This window comes from Panicum virgatum, chromosome 3K (assembly GCF_016808335.1).
Source record: "Panicum virgatum strain AP13 chromosome 3K, P.virgatum_v5, whole genome shotgun sequence".
Classification (NCBI taxonomy): domain Eukaryota; kingdom Viridiplantae; phylum Streptophyta; class Magnoliopsida; order Poales; family Poaceae; genus Panicum; species Panicum virgatum.
In genome coordinates this window covers 92,715-112,057 of record NC_053138.1, presented here as the reverse complement: position 1 = coordinate 112,057, position 19,343 = coordinate 92,715, and the positions used below count along the sequence as shown (strand labels likewise).

At 44.4% G+C, this 19,343-nt stretch overlaps 1 protein-coding gene and 1 pseudogene across 4 annotated transcripts; both read right to left on the bottom strand.

Annotated features, from left to right (window-relative positions):
* Positions 1–1,169: 1,169 nt before the first annotated feature.
* On the bottom strand, positions 1,170–3,868 carry LOC120696488 (annotated as a pseudogene).
* A 3,077-nt stretch (positions 3,869–6,945) lies between these two features.
* LOC120696487 (phototropin-1A-like) lies at positions 6,946–14,854 on the bottom strand. 4 transcript variants are annotated; one of them, XM_039979413.1, is made up of 23 exons: positions 14,581–14,832; positions 13,991–14,048; positions 12,746–13,195; positions 12,390–12,664; positions 12,036–12,288; positions 11,703–11,913; positions 11,511–11,581; positions 11,200–11,306; positions 10,962–11,011; positions 10,777–10,860; positions 10,277–10,336; positions 10,107–10,196; positions 9,798–9,874; positions 9,618–9,702; positions 9,451–9,531; positions 9,202–9,305; positions 8,902–8,951; positions 8,475–8,581; positions 8,252–8,377; positions 8,094–8,145; positions 7,886–7,998; positions 7,699–7,816; positions 6,946–7,138 (listed from the first exon to the last, which is right to left on the bottom strand). In XM_039979413.1, the coding sequence occupies exons 1-23, from the start codon at positions 14,591–14,593 to the stop codon at positions 7,110–7,112; spliced, it is 2,664 nt and encodes an 887-aa protein (XP_039835347.1). In that variant the 5' UTR covers positions 14,594–14,832; the 3' UTR covers positions 6,946–7,109. The 4 variants fall into 4 exon arrangements, 3 of the variants coding, with proteins under 3 accessions (XP_039835347.1, XP_039835346.1, XP_039835349.1); XR_005684200.1 differs by lacking the exon at positions 6,946–7,138 and having other exon boundaries at positions 7,416–7,816; positions 8,475–8,597; positions 14,581–14,834; XM_039979412.1 differs by lacking the exon at positions 6,946–7,138 and having other exon boundaries at positions 7,416–7,816.
* Between the last annotated feature and the right edge of the window lie 4,489 nt (positions 14,855–19,343).

Sequence of the window (19,343 nt, the reverse complement as noted above, 5' to 3'; positions counted from 1 at the left end):
CCGTCTCTCGGCACAAGGGACAAACGGCCCCGCCGCCCAACCGACCGCCGTACGAAGGCATTAAAGGCCAGCCACTCCGCCACGGCTCAAAGGACGGGCGGCGTCAGACTGCCACTCCCACAGTGGATGTGACCGGGGTCCCCATCCGCTGACTCCGGTCACCATTCCGCCATCCCGGATGCTGTAGCAGTGCCTTGGGACCTGCACGCGGAACAAGATGGGCTCGGCACTGCTCCCATCACTGTTCTACCGACGCCGACCATCCGGACTCGCCTCCCACTGGGGAAGGGGTCCGGGACTTCCACGTGTCCCCCGGACCTTCTAGTGTGCACGCCCGCACTCCCACCAGGGGGTCCGGGACCGTCACGCGCCATTACTACCGCTAATCCACAGGGCCCACTACACACCACCACCACGCCGCCTGCGGGACATTGCAGGACGACCGGCGCGATCTTCACAGGACCAAGGACAATGTCCAGGACGACTGCGACGCGCGCCGCCTTCCCACAATGTACTTCCTACAGTGTTCGACCACTGTACCCGCGATTCGGGGGAAAACGACGACTTCCGCGCCCCTACACTCATGTACGCCGCCCCCTCCTTGTGACTATAAAAGGAGGAGGCGGACACCCTTTAAGCCTCTCTGGGCTCTAACTGGACTCTAGGCTGCTGGCTAGTTAGTCTCTCTCTCTGGTTTCTATCTCCCAAGAGAACTCTCAGCACTACCGAGCACTCATCTCAACCGACTCCACTCCTAGCAGAGACTTGGGAGCTTCCCTTCCTCTCTCACCTCGCTTGTATCCCCTACTACAAGCACTCCGGGTGTAAGATAATACAGTGCCCTCGCACACCCCTTTTGCTGGATGTACGGCCCCGCGGCCAGAACCAGAATAAACCGTGCGTTCTTGTGATTGCCTCTTGCATCATCATCTGGGACGAGGAAACACGCAGCATTTACTAGTTGGGATCCAGGCCCCCAGGTCGGGACACCGACACTTTTTACCTGATGTATACAGAGAGTATTTAGCAGATTTAGACACTGAACATTTTTATTTCATATGATTACTACTATAATGGCCCATACACCTAGAGCTTCTGCTTGATTCCTTAGCAAATAGGGGAACAACTAGTTCTCCTCACTATCCAAACTATGGGTTTCACAAAAACGATTGATATACTATTAGAAACAAATCTCTATTAAATTCGTATTAACCATCCGCCTAAACAAACTAATGACGCAGATAGCGTATTCCAGAAACAAAAATACTTAACGCACAACCCATGTGTACAACTGCTATCTCGTGGTAATTCACTCACTTAGCCCCTTCATTAGTTCATTGCAATGAAAGATCGATGAACTCGCTCGGACAGGAATCTAGCATCAAGACTGCGCGGCCTTTTTTCCTTCACAAAACTCCCAAGTCGCTCTGCCAAACATTGGACATAACCAACTGTAAGAATGTACACATCAATGGGAGGGATACTTTGATAATCCCTATAGCCCCTCTTATCTTTCGTCTCAGAACCTCATAACTTGCTTTGGCTGGCTTCCATGTTTTCCCAGGGCCTTCTCCAGAGCCAAGCTGAACTCACCGAACGGAATCAGCTCCATCCTGCATGCAAATTAATGTGATCCATCATTTCTGTCTTCATGCCTCATACAACAATATCCTCCAGATGAGAGAGCATGCCAAAAAGATCAACTGCAATCCAATAAGAGTAGAATGACATCACATCGCATACTCATATTTGAGTTTGCCTTCGTGCACCAGGCCCAAGAGGTAGTCTATCATTGTTCTGCAATCCTCTGCCTTATCTGAGTTCATCCACCTCTGTAGCCAGAACCCTCGCAGGGAAATATCCTTTCAAAGTGTTGCACAATGTTAAGTAACTTAGCGGCTTACATATAACCAATGGGAAATCAATACAACTATCCTGGAGGAAATCATCTATCAAATAGTTTCATTGTCTTAGCATGCTAAAAATTCAGTACTAGTTTCTTTTCATTCTCATCTAATGAGAGATAGGGGCATAATCCAAATGTGACAATTTTGATGCAGAAACATTGCTTGCATGAACTCTAGGCGCTTTACTATTAGCATTAAAAAATTTAAGATGGCATAACGGTATCATATAGTGCAAAACTGGGAAGCACAATTTCACAAGCAGGGTCTGGTGTACTGACCTTAAAAATGAAATATGAAGTAGGAACAGTGACAGGTCGCTTGGACATTCCACCATAAGTCACCATGGTGCCTCCTTGCCTAAAGAACAAGGGTTATGGTTATGCATGAAATAAACATTCTAACTTTGTCAAATTCAACACGCAACCTCACTACCTCAGAAACTTGAGTAGCAGAGAAGCGGCATTTCCTCCAACGCAGTTAAATCCCAATGCAGGTTCTGGTAAAGCACCCTAACATGACACAAAATAAAACGTTAAATAGATAATGGATTGGTTCACTTGAAAAAAGCTTACTTCTTATAGATAAACAAACTGGAAGCTGTATGCCAGTATAAAGCAATAATAGCACAAGCAGAAAAAAAAAACAATGAGTTCATGGTTCATTACTGCATTAGTAGAACTAATCTAAACTGTATTTGCCAACCTCAGATTGTAACCTTCCTAAGTTGAGCAAAAAGTCCCTTCTCAGTTGTCTCAAGCAAAGAATTTCAACTTTTACCAGACAATGCATGGCTTTTGTGAAGAATTGGCAAGTAAACAAAATATTATATTAGCTGACAAGGTCAATGATGATCAGTAATTTGATAAAGCAGGTAGTGAAGCAGTACCAGCAAGCTCTTGACATTCTTCATGTCTAGCTGAGATTCCATGAACACCTCATCCGCACCAAGTTGTTTGAGTTTATCTTTTGCTTCCTCTGAGCCCGGCCTAAATCAATACAGGTACAGATTACTTAATAATTTCAGAGGGCAAGCATGAGAAAACTGCCACAATCATGTAGAAAGCCAAGACAGCAACAAAATCCCTGATATCTAATGTTTTGAGAAGACGAGTTACCTGTCCCTTATAATGTTGATTGTGTGAATTCCATGTAGCTTGGCGAGCTGAATCACGCACTGGCCGACAATGCTGGTAGCACCATTCTGGACAATGGCATCACCTGAGAGTGGAGATTGAAGGCCATGACGAGTAAGTATTCTGCTTGCTTGGAGTAGCAAGCATGGATGAAGCGAGTGAGAAGAGCACCAGGATTGAGTTTTACAAATTCTTGGAGCATCCTGAGCGCGGTCAAGGGGTTGACGGTGGCGGTGGCGGCGTATTCCATGGGCACATCGCTGCGGACCTTTGCCAGACACTCTGGTGCTTGACGATGTAGGTCTGCCATGTCCCTGCAGGCAGGCGGCCAAATTAAATTCAGTGGCTTGCTGATTGGAACTCACAGCAAGCGAAGCATTACCGAAAGAGGGCGGGGACGGTATGACCCAATCGCCGGGGGAGAGCGGGGCGGTGACGGCGGGGCCGAGGGCGTGGACCTGGCCCACCCCCTCGGACCCCCCGACGGCGCCGGGGAGCGGGGGCCTCACGGGGTAGACGCCCTCGATGCGGTTGATGTCGGAGGGGTTGATGGGGGCGGCCAGCATCCGGACGCAGACGTCGCGGTCCCCGAGATGGACGGGCGGCGCATCCGCCACCCTCAGCACCTGCTCGGGGGCACCGTGCTCGTCGTAGAGCACGGCCTTGGACGGCGGCGAGACAACAGTGGACAAGTGGCAGCGGTGCCGGAGAATCTGCAACGTCGGCGGCAGCAACTGGGACGGCGGCGCCATTATCTCCTCGCTCGGAGGGACGTCGCTGGAACTTGGCTTCGCGTGGCTTCTCTCTTCCTTCCTCCAAAAGAGAAGAGAAAAGAAAAGAAAACGATGGGGGAAGGCCAGCCCAGCCCAGCCCAAGATAATAGTATGCAAGTACGGTACGGCCCACAAAAATTATGCAGATGTGTTTTCCGCAAATATTAGGAGTCACTCGGCCTACTGGCAGTCAAACCATCACACAAGGCCCAATAATTACTTTTTGTTCCAGAACAAAAAAATTTCCCGAACAAATTTTTTGTATTGCTAGAACAATTAAAAATTGTTCCGAAATAAAATAAATTTGTTTTTACAACAAATTTGACTATGGGTCAATTTAGGCCCAGCAACATAAAATCTGTAGTGAAAATCTGTAGTGGTGTCACACCCTGAAATTTTCAAATTTCAGGATGTGATTAAAAGAAAATAATAAAGCAACGATTTTCTCATAGTTTTAAAATTTTGCAACATTTTCTTTTGTTCGCAGGGAATTTAGAGGAAATAAATAAAACTTGTTTGAATTTCTAAAAAAAATAAAATGAAGTTGTTTGTGTGTTGCTTTCAAGCCTCCTTGCTTTGTTTTAATGTTTGAAGTTCAATTTGAATTCAAATCTTTGTGTTTGAATTTGAATTGAATTTGTTTGTTTGGTTTTGAGAAAAAAAAGAGAAAAGCATTTTCAGCCCAGCCGGCCCAGCCCACCTCCTTTTCTCTTTCTTCTCCCGCGGCCCAAACTCCCCCTCCCGCCGGCCCACTTTTCTCTCTCGGCCTAGATCGGCGCCCCCTCTCTCCCGGCCGACAGGCGGGTCCCGCTCGTCGGATCCGTCCTCCCCCTCTTGCCCGCCTCTGCTCTGTGCTCCTGGCCCCGCGCTGTGCTCCGCCGCTGCCGTGGGCCTCCGCCCGTGCCGAGCTGGTCCCGAGGCCCCCAGCAGCTCCGCTTCGCTCGCACGCGCCGACTCGGATCCCACGCGAGCCGCAACCGCACCGGACTCCAATTCGATTTTCGACCGGGATTCGGCAACCGAATCCGTGCTGGGCACGCCTCCCGCGGCCACGGACCCGCACGCCGAGGCGGCCTCGCGGCCCTTTAAATAGCGCTGCCGCACCCCCTGGAGCCCCAACCCTAGCAAGCCGCCGCCCTCGCCTGCGCGAAACCCTAGCCGCGCCGTCGCCATTGGAGCCGCCGAGCTCGGGCTCGACGCGGATCCGCCGCTCCGCCGCCTTCTCTCGGCGCCTGAGCATCCCCAGAGCTCTGAAGCAGGGTGAGCAACGCCGTGCCCCCTTTCCTCCACCCCTATCCCGCTCTCACTCGCATAATATTGCTCGCCGGCGCAACCGTTCCGCCCCTCGCCGCCGTAGCTCCCTCCGCCGTGTTTTCTCGCTGCCCCGAGCACCCAGATGAGTTCGCTGCATCGCTCTCTCCCTCCCCATCCAAGTACCGAGCCAAGTCGAGCCCGAGGCGTCTAGAACGCCTACTCCGTTGAGCCCCCGGCCAAGCGCCGCCGTCCGCCGGACTTATGAGCCACCGGTTGACGCCCCCTTTTGCCCCAGCCCTTGGATCTAGATCCAACGGTCTAGATCCGTTTCGACCCAAGTCAACCCAACCAGTACCGGTCAATCGAGGAAGTTTTGCAAAAGAGCCCCTGGTTTAGAAAATCAACCCGCCGTCCTATGCAGTTGAAAAGTATTTACAAACCAGTCCTTTATTTTATGGTTTAACCCCTGAGCTTTTCCAAAATAGAACCCGCCGTCCTTAGCCTGTAGTTTTTCAAGCTAGCCCCTGTAGTTTAGGTTTAATTTCGTTTTAGTCCCTGGTTTCTTCAGATCTAGCCCCTGGAAGCCCTGTTTCTTCACAAATAAGCCTCTAGAACCTTGTTTTAGCCATATCTTTCACGTTTCAACTCCGTTTTCAGCGATTCTCGCGCTCACGTGATCCTTGTGACGTGTGCGATAGCTTTATAACCTTTTTATCCTTTGTGAGCACACTTTGTTGTGTCTTACAAATCTTTTCCATTAGTCCTTAACCCTTTGGCTAATCGCGACTAAATCCTTAACTCCCCGTTTAACCCATAGAATCGCCGTTTTAGCTCCGTTTTCTGTGTTTCTTGCGCCTCCGTAACCATAGCAACGAACCCTATCCTTTAGTGCGTTCTTTTAAAGACTTTCTTTGTTTTGGTGTATTGTTCTTAGATGTATCTTCTTGTTTGCTTTGTATGTTTGCCCGGTGATTGCTCCGAGTAGAAGGATCGCTGTTTCAAGTATTGAAGATCAAGATTTCCAAGTGAGCAAAAGCTGAAGAGCAGTAAGAGTAACTTTTTGTTGGAGAAAGGCAAGTGACCCTAACCATCTTTCTGTCTATGCTTATTTACAAGAGTATTATGATGATTTAATTGGAACATGGAGAACCACCCAAGAAAACAGTACAACCACAATACTATATGGCTCTGGTCTTGGCTGATTAATTAGAGACTCTAGCTTGTGACAGTCTTACCGAAAGGGCAAGAGGGGATGCATCGACGGGATATAGCTCGGTCCTCTTGGGGCAATTGGTATTGTTTAATGGTCCTTTGGCAAGGTACCACCTCATTAGGACAGTGTTATGACCGCTTTGACTTGAATCCTTAGCGGATTGTCATAGGTTAGGAAATCTTTGTAAATGCCTCGTAGCGTCCCTATGCAATCACACCTCGGAAGTGTGATATTGTGCCTAGCTAGCACATTGCGTGGTTGGGTTCAAAGTTCTTCGGAACTTTTACGCGAATTGTGGTGAAAGTGTACAACCTCTGCAGAGTTAAAACTAACCGGTTAGCCGTGGTCACGGTCAGGAGCGGCTTGGACCCTCACATGATTAATAAACTTAAAGATGGATATAAATCACATTCTGGTTATTTCTTGTGGCCTTGCTGAGTACCAACCATAAGTGTACTCACCCTTGCTTACTGCTGCTCAGAAGGAGAAAGTTATGGTGGAGTCTATTGAAGATGTTGCTGAGTTCTAGGCGTACGCAGCCCCCAGTCGATTGCCTGTGAAGTTGGAGTCTTCGTTTTCAGGATAAGCTGTAAACTCTGATAGTCTTTTATTTGTTTTTATTCTCTTTTTCGTGATACTGTTACTGATTATTCACTTATGATGTCTCTATATGTATGAAACTTGATCCTGGCATATATATAGCTATGCATTCGGTTTTGTCCTTAAAACCGGATGTGACAAGTGGGTAACAAATCTGTTGGGGGTCACCAATGTGACCCCAGTAGCGCTCCTCGCTCAGGCGACTGGCAGTCAAACCATCACACAACGCCTAATAACTAGTTTTTGTTCCCGAACAATTTTCTTTTTTCCGAATAAAATTTTTTATTGATGGAACAATTAAAAATTGTTCCAAAACAAAAAAATATTTTATTCTAAAATAAATTTAATTGGATTACATGTAGGCCTGTTTGTTGAGCTTATTTAGGCAAAAAAAAATCTGGAGTGGGAGGGGGCTTGTGCGACGTGACTGCTCCCAGTCACGCGCGCTGCCCCCAGCCCCCCGTGTTTTCCCCTGTGGATCTTAATTAACCAAAGAAAATGAAAATCCTCTAAAAGAATAATAACCAAAAAAAGATAGAGAGAAGGCATGTTTATTTCGTTTAATTACGATGACTATGGTAAATTAGCATATGGTGTTGGAGTATTAGCATTACATTACATTTGCATCACACATTCTGACGACATGCCAACACTTTTGAAACAATCATTACCATGTTGACCATCAATTGATTTCTTTTTGCCAACTTTATCATACCATTTTTCTTCTAAAATTTAGAAGATATCCGTGTGACTAGCAGCAACAGTTGTATCAGCCACCTCTAGCTTAGGCGGTGCGGCGGTCCGAACAAGAGCCCAATTGATGCCGCGGAAGAAGGCGTGATGCTTGATCTCCGAAGCGCCCTCGTAGGACCCCAGTCTGTTTGCAGGGTCTCGGTGCAGCAGCCGGTACATCAGCTGCCTCGCCGCCAGGCTCACCTGCATTCCATCCTCACACCATCCATAAAAAAAATTAAGGGAATCAAATATTTATTACTGAATACTCACCTCTATACTCGTAGGAAATCTGATGTCCTTGTGCAGAATATTTGCAAAGGTCCTCTGTCTTGTTTTTCCTCTAAATGGGGTGTAACCATACAACATCTCGTATAGAAGAATTCCTGATCCAACAAACAAACATGAATCCTCACTCATTATTGTATAGCATGTAATGCATATTTTTTTGTTTTTTTTTGTTTGGCACAACATTAGCTACCTAGAGCCCACCAATCGACAGCACTTGTATGCCCAGCTCCGGTAATGATCTCCTGCAACATGTATACCAGGATCCATTCAACAAACCATGCTGACTGACTATCATGCACGAAAAATATAGACAAGAAATTGTTGGATAAATTAAAGAAATACACATACAGGCGCAATGTACTCCTCTGTACCAACAAACGAATTTGATGCTCGCATTGGTTCAGCAAAGAATATGGGAGAACCCCTGCTCTTCTTCCTCCCTTTCTTCCTATCATTATCTTCCGGAAGAAACACCTATCATATCAAACGACAGGACTAGTTATCAATTTCTACTAAGAAAAACAAGATTAAGAAGTTGAAATAATAGCCCTCAACTCTCAAGTTATTTTACCTGTGGTAGACAGGATGTCAAACAAGACAAATCAAAGTCCGTCAAGGAAATGTGCCCATCTCTATGAAGTAAAATATTTTCCGGCTTTAAGTCCCGGTAGATTATACCTGTTGGGGGAATAGATTAGAAGAGGGGGCCACAGACACTTAGAAATGGTAAATCTAGTACATGTGTGATGAACAAGTGCAAGGAACTTCCTTTTCCCCCTTTTGTCGGCTAAGGAAGACCACCACTTTCACGAATGGTTAAATTCTTATCCAAAATATGCATTTGAGGTGGCCAAATGATTAATATTGGTCAAGCAAGATATAAATGGATTCAAGTATGCTATTTAATATTGATCTATATACTGATAGATATGCTATTATCCACCACCACTCCAAGAGAATGTCATGTATAGAATAAGTAATATGGTGTGCATGGCTACCTTGGCAATGCAAGTATTCAAGTGCTGTGACCACTTCTGCAGCATAAAACCTGAAACAATCGTGAAGCAATATATCAAGCAATGTTTCTTGTCTCCTACTATAACAAGCACCAAATTATGGACCAGATCAACATGTCTATGACAATTAAGAATATATTTATTCAATATTTTCTTCTTACAAGTTCTAAAAGTCATGTCTCCAAACAGCTTATATGGTTAACAGCTTCTTAAGCCACATAAAACAATGGAGAATAATGCATGACATCTAAGCAAAAGAAACAGTTTCAAGTCAATGTATACCTTACTGCATCTTCCTTTAGAACCTTCATAGGTTGCCTATCAAGGAGCATAAAAAGTTCCCCACCAGAGCAGTAGTCAGTAATAAGACATATATGTGTCTTGGTCTGTGACATATGTATGGCAATACTGAGATGCTAGAAATTAATCAAAATATCATCAACAAAAGAAGAATAAAAATAAGGAGAATAAATATTAACCAGTCAAGTATCATCATAGCATGTTAGAATAATATTTATTTATGTAACAAACCTGAAATGATGCGTATAATGTGGGAAGGAATGGGTGGTCCAACATATCAAGGATTTGTCGTTCAACGGTCGCTCTATGGACCTAGAGGTATTATAAAGATATATAAAGAGACAATTGAAGATGGTAATAGCTAAAATTTCATATGTCATGAAGTTTGTAAGTCCTACCTTGTTTCGGTTAAGCATGACGCTTTTATCCATAGCTTTCATGGCAAAGTATTCACCTGTACCAAGCAACTCGACCAAATGGACACTGCGATTCAAAAATAATGCACATTTTTATTGTCTAAAACTATAATTGGTAAATTAATCCAGTACTATTTCCATTCAAAATAAAGAAGTACTTACCTGCCAGTGTCACCAGATCCTAAAGGTTTTACTGGCCTGAAATGTTTTAAATCAATGCTTTCACCATTCTCAAGAACCTACAAAAAATTGCATGTTCAATCAGGGAGATTTAAAAAATGTTATAAGCACTTGTCTCAAATAACCTCCTGATTAGCTATATATACTGCAGAGACTAGTAAATTCTACTGCAGAATATATGCGAGTTGCTCTCTCAAGTGTCTCCATGATTGTTCCCTTCATCCAGTAGCCTCGCAAATGGCATGCTAGTAGTAGCTATTTGGTGAAATTTCATATAGGCGTATAACATACTTTTTGGATGGCTCTCCATGATGCAGTATCCTTCATATGTGGCTTTGGTAGGACTGGTTTTGAGTGATTAGCCCATAGATCCTCCGGACTCTAATATGACCATAAATTTCTGTTAGAAGTACCCAACCATACTTAGTTGTATTAACAAAATGAGTATTTATTTATCTGACCAAATTAGCATCAGGAAGTTCCTTTGCAGCCTCATCAATGTTGTCTGCAGTTTTCTTAACCTGGTAAATGAACAATTGAATGTTAACGTGTACGACATTTTTCATCTATGAAATTTAGAAATTAAGGTACCCAAAATTTAGTGGTGAAAATTATTTTATTCAAACTAAAACAAAAGGCAAGCCAATTAAGGATGGAAGCCACCAGAACATGAATTAACCTAAAGGATGCCAACTATGGAGATTTTATATTAGGATGTCATAATACCACGAGTCTACTATTACCAATGTTGACCACCAGGGTTTAAGAAAGCTAAATATTCAATAAAAGTTTGATGTTGCTAAATGCTAATAAATAGTGTAAGCACGCACTACAGAAAGCTTCCTTTGATAACATATTAGCTGCCACACATATATCTGGTATTTTCTTCTTCTTTTCTTTCCTGGTACTTGATGAGATAGCGAGCACAGATATGCTAGTTTTTAGTAAAGTAGGCACAAACCAGCATGGCACCATCTTTTGCAGCAGCATCTCGAACACGTTCAGTTCCATCTAACTGAACCCCAATGAAGTACTGAACATCACCCTGATCAACAGTCAAGTAAGATACATCTCAATTCACATGCAAAACATTGCAAACCAAATATCTGGAGTACAATATAATTACCATGACCCATATTATAGTACCTTTTGATCACGCATTGGTTGCAAGTGAAAGAGGTTCCAGAATTTTTTACCTGGTCAAGTGTTAAACAACCATATGCAACTTTATTAAGCTCGCAATCATAGAAAATAGATATTTGCACATTATCAACCTCTATATGCCAGAAATTTGTAGTTTACTAATCATGTATTAGTAAAGCAGTGGATCTAACTACATTCGATATATCTGGGTCATAAAAAATTGCATCATGATCTTACATACCACTTTTTGTGTAATTTATCAGCTGAACAGTGACCTCTATTTGGTTATCTATGGCATCTCTTATTTTCTTTACTGTTCCACGGTCAGTTTCAGGTCCTTGAAGAAACCTGCAAGAGAAGTAAATGCCAAGCGATTCATTAGCCACTACAACATAAAGAACAAATCGGTTCAGTTTGAAGATTTTGTCACTGTACCTAACTATATATGATTAAACGGTGCATGAAAATTGCAAGGGGCAGGCAGGTAGCATACATGCCTCCATTTTCTTTTCTAATATCTAGTTTAAGAGCAGTTGAAAGGTTATCATTTACCTGCAGTTTCTTCCTAATATTTCTTCACGGCTATACTCTGTCAATCGCAAAAAGCTATCCGATGCAAATATCTGTTACAAGGACCAAACAATGGATGCAGTTTGAGGGAAATTTGGTATCCATGTCAACAGAAAGAAGAAAGGATAGATGCTAGAGGTAGAAGAGATCTGAGTTAATTCTTTGTTGTCTTACAATTGGATTATCAGGTAACCTTGGATCGGTGATGACAAAATTCTTTTCAATACGTTCAAGTGTAGTAGCCAAGTCCATACCCCTTCTCATTTCTTTCTTCCTGAAATCATCATCAAAGCTTTCGGGTCTTTCATCGGCACTGTCAATTAGCAGATCTTTTCTTGGTTTCAGCATGTTCTTCTCTACATTTCCATGGCCCATACCAAGAAAACTGCATAGAAGAATTAAATGTGGCAGTAAATTAAATGAAAGGAACAGGGACTCAGCAAGGAAATTATATATGAAAGCAAATGCTGTGACTACATGATATATATGATTTATTTGTTACCGTACCCTATAAATGAACGCAAGCCAGATTTTCCACTTTTATTCCCTCCTTCGGGTACTTCACTGATTTTCTGCAGAGAGCTTCGACGAGATCCACTTTCGGAGGTTCTCTTGCCAGGAACTTGAGTCGAAAAGACACATTCTGCTTCCTGTGATTTTCTTTTTAAGGTGCTGTTTCTTGATTCAGACAATGATCTAGGATTCTTGAGGGCAAGCAGAAGCTCAGAGACTGAGCTACGGGCCTGATCCTTCTGTCTTGCTGCATTATTCAGTTTGATAGTAACTTTGTATTGCTGATCTTTGGTTTGGAAAATAAATGACAGCCAAATTAACTAGCAGTATTAATTAATTAGTACATACCATCATATTTGATAAGTGATTCTGGCAATCCATTGGGGCGCACAGCCGTATCCTTGGTCCCTTCCGTGTACTTGCTCACTTCTACTTGCATCCCAATGAACTTGAGGACCCTGCCATCCTCATCCTTGATGGGGGCAATGGTCAAGAGATTCCAGAACGGTGTGCCGTCCTTCTTGTAGTTGAGAAGACGGCCGCAGTAGTTTGAGCCAGCTGAGAGCGCCTGCCTGATCTTGGCGATCTCGGCAGGGTCCGTGCCGGAGCCCTGGAGGAAGCGGCTGCACAGATATTAATCAATTAATTAATAATATACATATATATTATATTAATTAGGCGAACAAGTGCAGGGAGCGACCCACCAGTTCCTTCCGACGACCTCGTTGGAGGAGTAGCCGGTCATATTGAAGAATCCGGCGCTGGCGTAGAGGATGGGGTGATCGGGGCGGGTGGCGTCGGACACCACGAAGGTCTGCTGGAACGCGGAGAGCGCGGCGCGGAGCTCCTCCGACACCCGAGGTATGCCGGCGGCGGCCTTGTCGTCGAGGGAGTTTCCACTCTCGCTGGTGTGGCCGGAGCCGGAGGGGCGGGCGGTGACGCCCTGCGGCCGGCCGGTGTGCTTGTCGGTCTGGAGGATGAGGCCCCACTCGGCGGCCCTTTGCGCGGCCCGCCCCACGGCAGCATCCTTGTCGTCCTCCTGCACCTCCTCATCGGCGATGAGGAACGGGGAGGTGACGGGCTCCCGCGAGGTGGGGGCGGCGTCTGGATTGAAGACTTCCAAAGATCCCCGGGAGTCGCGTGGAAGTCCTGCACTTCATCACTCACTTCGATCACTCCACTCACAGCATAACTAGTAGGAGTAACTTGCTGCTTGCATTTTTATTTATATATATATCGTATTGACTTTAACAATACACACAATGAAGCATTTGACAAAAGCACCGTCTATTATCTCCACCTCAAAGCTAAGAATGGGATGGGAGGATCATAAACTTCTAGAAATGAAGCTGACAGAAAAAGAAATACAAAATCATTTCTCTGACAGTGTGAACCCACTGGACTAGCGTGACAGAGAAAATAGAACAAAGTAAAGGTGGAGTGGATAGTAGGTATATATACTTGTAAATAAAGATGAAAATGGATGCATGCATGTGGGACGATGGTGATAAATGATCATGTGTATACATCAATATCAGAAAAAATTAAATACATGGAATTGGATTCGGCCAGCTTTCAGTAGTGTGTGCATTTTTTTTTAATTTTGTCATATATAGCTACTTTTACTTTTGGCCTCCTTTAAACATGAAAAGGAATCGTACATGACAGAAAAGTCGTATATATCATATTATGTTTTCTCCTAAATTTCTTTGTAATAGCTGGTTTCCAAGCAATTTCAAAGGAATTGTTGGCAAATATTTGTTTGATCCAAAGGGTCTACTAGATCGTTGGAATCTTTTTTTATATATAGAAAAGGCTTAGGCATTTATACCTGGTTATTTGTATTAAGAAAAACGAAGCTTAATTAGTACATGAGAAATAAATTAACATTCCCGCATGAATTAAATATTCTAATGTTTATATTTTGTCCATTTCATAGGAGCACTAACTTGTTGACTTGGAGGGGATCGACAGATAGGGGCCATGAAAGTACATGAGGTTGACCGCCTGCGATATATATCAACTATTTGTTTAAAGAATTTCAGATAGATTTTTAGTCTGGATGAATATTATCATTTATTTAATATGACGACCAAATTGTTTATTATGTATATAGAGAGAGGTATGTAAATATTATATTAGCTGCCAAAAAAGGACAAGAGATGCAAAGCGAGCAAGCGCCGAGATGGGGATGGGGATGGGGATGGGACCGCTGTCCACATCGATCACACACACACATATCGGATAAGGAAGAATTTGCTGGACTAATCAGAAAAAAGCTAAGTGTCCATGCATTTATTTTTATTTACTTAATTACTTGCATACTCTGCTGGGTGGGAAATTAAAAGAACATAGCACGCAGAAATTAAAGCAGCAGTTATATTGATTGAGCATATCTATCGTTTTTTTTTCTCATCATCACTCCGTCGTCCACTATAGTCTATAGGGATAATAACTAGCTTAGATAAATAAGAACTACAAGATCGAACAAGCAAGCTAGCAATTAATTAATCCATGGATGGATCGGATCGGAGAATACCTTTGAAAGCCATCTCGATGATCGAACTGACTGACGATGGTGTCTAATAATTATCCAAGCAAGAAGCAAGCAAGCGAAGATAGCTAGCTAGCTGCTCGACCGATCAGCGGCTTTCTTCAGTGGCAACTGGGGGGCGCGGGAGACAGGCAGTTGATGGAGATGAGGTAGCAGATGATGAGATCCACACCCATCCATGGAGATGGAGATGGAGATGGAGATGGAGATGGAGATGCAGCAGCTAGTAGCTAGTATGGCTATATATATGGCATGGTGGCTGGCTAGGCTAGCAAGCAGATGCAGATTATTATATATTGAGGACCACGGAGATGGAGAAAACTCGGACACATCGATCACGACGGATTATATATATACACGTATATGCGTGCTCCGCAGCAACTTAATTTTTTCGCGACCGTGTCTGAGTAACTTAATTAGATTAATAATCCTTATCTACTATATATATACATGCATGTACGTAGTAATATTAATTACTATCTCTCTAATGCAACACATATATACTAGATCTATAATTATTAGGAGATGATGATGATGATGCAAATTGCAAGCTAGTGGACGGCTGGGTAGGCATCGTTGTCCATGCCCATGACCACGACGGGCTCGCACACCGACAAGCTTCCCTCGGATCCAAGTGCAGATGCATATCTATCAGTGTATAGTACCTCTCCATGCTTGCATGTCCACACTTTTATCTATAATCTATTCTTTTTTATTCTTTTATTTAGAGGACTCATCATAGCTAGAGAACGCCTCTAGTACCGGTCATCAAGCTTGGTCAGTACCAAATGCCACACCATTTAATACCAACTAAAACGCCCCGTACTAAAGGACCATTTAGGCTGGTTCCAACAGTGGGTCTGCAGCCCCAGCCCGCAGCCACAGCCACATCAGCGCCACGTCAGCTCTCGCCAGCCCACTCGACCCCAGCGCTCCATCAGTGAGCCTGCAGCCTCAGCCCATAGCCACGTCAGCTTTTCCATTCCAGACTTAACCATTTCAGAACGCATTCTTTTATAATTTAAATGGACACAATAACCTCATTTTATTAAATTTAAAAATTCGGAAATTACATAAAAATTCGAAATAAAAATTGGGGACGAAATTTGTGATTTTTTGGATTTTTTTTTCGAATTTTTTGGAGTTCAAACGGTCAAAAATGGCTAATTGCAACGGCTAGCTGACGTGGTAGCCGTTGGCCAATCACAGAGCGCCATGTGGCAGCCGACCGGACGCCGGGTTGGTACCGACCGGCCGGGTCGGTATCGACCGGCCGGTACCGACCGCGCGCGGCTCCAACGCCGGTCGGTAGCGCTACCGCCCCGCGCTCTCGGTTCCCGCGCTTACCGACCGGCGCGAGTCGGTAGCCGGGTCGGTACCGACCGGCGGGGGTCGGTACCGACCCCCGTTGGAACCAGCCTTAGTCGCCGTGTCGTGGAGGAGCGGGGTGTCGAGGATGGGAACCAGTGGTGCATTGGGTCAACACATACCCTAGCACAGCGAGGCAACCAGGTTCGGCAGCCTCCACAGTGCTGTGGGGAGACCCCCACGAGCATGTTGCCCCAGAGGTTGAGCTCCTAGAGGCCGCGCGTGTGGCCGTTGTGGCATCCAGGAGCCCCGTTGGAGATCGATCGCGTTGAGCAGCGTTGCTGGAAGGCTCCCATTGAAGGCATTTCTGGAGAGGTCGAGGTCGCCGCGGCATTGGGCTGCGGGTAGCCCTTGAAAGGCGCAGGGATCCGCGGCGTTGTAGCCGCACCCGGGAAGCGTGCCCAGCGAGTCTGCTGTGACTGCAGCCTTGAAGGACATGAGCAGCGTCCCAACGACGTTGAGAGCGCCCGCGCTGGCGCACAGCGAGGCGCCCAAGAGCAGCAGGCATAGCGCCGCCGCGCCTCATCCCTCCATTGCCATTGCGGCATGCTGGATACCTAAGCACCTAGCAGCGCCGGCATCACCAAACCCTCTCCTCCGCCCTTTGCCGAGCACACGACACCCAGTTGCATCACCTCGCTGGCGGTGGCGTAGTACCACTCACACAGGCCGGCTGGTTTCCTTCATGATGACCTGCATCCATACCCACCGCACGGCCTGAAGCACTGGCCGAGAAGCGGAAGGTCGGAGTAGACGCACAGCCGGCCTTTGGGAACCGCGCGCGCGCACCGCCGTCGGCGGCCGTTTCCAAAGGGACTCGTTGTTGTAGCCGCAGTCACTACTACAAAAACATTGATTTGTCCCGGTTGGAAAACCCTTGTTGTCCCGGTTTTCCAACCGGGAACGCCAGTCCGGGACAAAAAGGGGTGCTCTTTTGTCCCGGATCTGGCGACCGGGACAAAAGGTGCTGCCAGCGCCCACATGGCTGGCGCACCCTTTTGTCCCGGTTGGTGTTACCAACCGGGATAAAAGATTTTTTTTTTCATGTTTTCCTTTTCACAATTCTTTTTATATTTCAATTATACTTTTGCATTTCAATTAAACTTATGTATTGGAATTCAGTGTGTACGATCTCCACTAATATATACATATATATATAGTTACTTATATAATATTTGTCCTTGATAGTTTTCATATATAAATTAATTCACTTATATATATATGTATACACATATCTATACATGTGAATTCCTTTACATATGAAAATGTCTAGGACCAATATTATATAAATAAATATATATATATACACATATATATTATTGGAGTGCTTATATATATAATACATACATACTCCATCGTATTTGCATAGGTATATTCGTTCTTAATTACATAGTAGAATTCGCCTTTTGGAAATTTAATACATACATACTCATAAATAGAAATTTAATACATACACACATATATATATTTACATAGGTATATTCGTTCTTAATTACATATATACGCGTATATTGTCATATTTGCTGCGATTGTCAATATTAGATATTCCATCATAGTAGAATTCGCCTTTTGGATCGAGGACTTGCTCAACAATAAATCCGGAGAATTGTTCTTGAATCGCCATAATCTTTTCCTCCGGTATGAGTTTATCGCGCATCTCCCCGACCTATGGAAAAAGGGGATAATTAATTTCGACTAATTAAAATACGAGTTCAAATATTAACAAGTTTTTTACTTACTTCCTCCTCCCAATCTGTCCAGCCCTTTGGAGGACCTACCAGACCATGGATGTTCTCGCATACATAGTATGCGCACAATACAGTGCCTTGTTTCTGCCTCATACACTTTAAGAGAGAAGAAATTATCAGGTATTTACATGAATATATAATAAAACTAATGAATCGTGCAACGAATCATCCAAGTGCGTACCGGAAAATCTGTCTTGATCTTCAATTCCTTGTCAAATTTGCCTGGATGATTTTTAGCGAATTCTTTCCAAATCATGTGCATGATTAGAACAATTATAGTCAAGTAACAAAGTGATTCAAATTATCGGTCATCGACGGAGTAGTGGTAGAATTACTTTTTCATCATGTTAAGAAGATTTTCGTATTGTTCTGGAGGTCTCCTCAATGAGTCCATAACCACGAGTAGGCTCTTCTCGGGAATTATGACAATTAGGACCCAGTGTTCACTGCAAGATTATACGGAGGCAGTTCTTGGTAGTTAAGGTTTAAACAATTCGATTACAGAATAGAAAGAGTTAGATGGAAGGAATCACTCACGCAAAGTTGTAAGGAAACAATATCATTTGCTTGTTGTGATGAACGCTTATGTACTTGAACAAGTTTTGGAATATCTCATCGGAATTGTCACGTAGAAGCCTCCAATTACAAGTAATTGGGTCGATGAAGCCGAGGTGAGAGTATCCCTTTCTTCTGCAAGTATGTATCTCCATTCTACATGATACCGAATAAATCAAGAGATCAGTATGTTGAGATCATGCAAAACAATACGTAAGGAGAGTAAAATACTTACAGAACCAACAAGCCGACCATAGAGATGTTGAGGGCCTCCTGATGGAATAGTTGGTAAATTTCTTCCTAGTTTATCCATATAATGCCCCCCCGTAAGAAATTGTCATCTTTAATCTTTGCGCCCCGCATGAAGATGCAATCGGCCATCGCACGCATGTAGTGCTGGTGCAGCTTATACATTTGCGTTGGAAGCACAGACACTACTTCGGGGGTACAAGAGTTTTGCCGATCTCAAACGTCCATTTGACGACCACATCGGCCTTTGGAATATCTTCTCCCCCTGCAATCTGAGCCGCCGTCAGGTTTGATTCTTTCAAAAATGTAACAAAGTCTTGTTTTTGCGTCGTCTGTCCCACTACGAGAGGCTCTATTGATTGTTTCTTTTGGGCTCCGAGCTGTGGAACGTCGGACGACGACGACTTTGATTGTCTCTTCTTTTTCTCAGTAGTTTTGATAATTGTGCGTTCGTAGTCTGAAGGGGGGTCTCTCGGAATGAATTTTCTCTTATTTGCTTCGCACATTCCCTTAAAAAAATTCAAATCTATCAGATTTATTACTTTCTCGGGCTCCGACTCCGGCTTCGGCTTGAAGTGCTATTTAACTCTTTCTTGAGTTATCCGATCGCATTCTTCAAGGCTCACGTCCCAGGGTTTAATAGGAGTCTCCTTGGTTTTCTTCTCCTTTTCCTTCTTCTTTGGAGGCTCCTTAGCCGGTGCAGCTACCTTCTTTGCCGGCGGCCATTTCTGCTTCTTTGCCGGCGGCGGAGGGGGTGACCATGGAGGCGACGGTGACGCTTGAGTGTTTATCGGCGCATGAGATGATGGTGATGGAGAATGTGCCGGT

Excerpts from the sequence above, each read along its gene's own strand:
- LOC120696487 (XM_039979412.1), bottom strand. Across the intron at positions 13,196-13,990 it reads GATCCCCTCCAAGTCAACAA|TGCAGGACTTCCACGCGACT; the intron begins GTTAGTGCTCCT and ends TGAGTGATGAAG. Across the intron at positions 12,289-12,389 it reads ATCACTTATCAAATATGATG|CAAGACAGAAGGATCAGGCC; the intron begins GTATGTACTAAT and ends TGAATAATGCAG.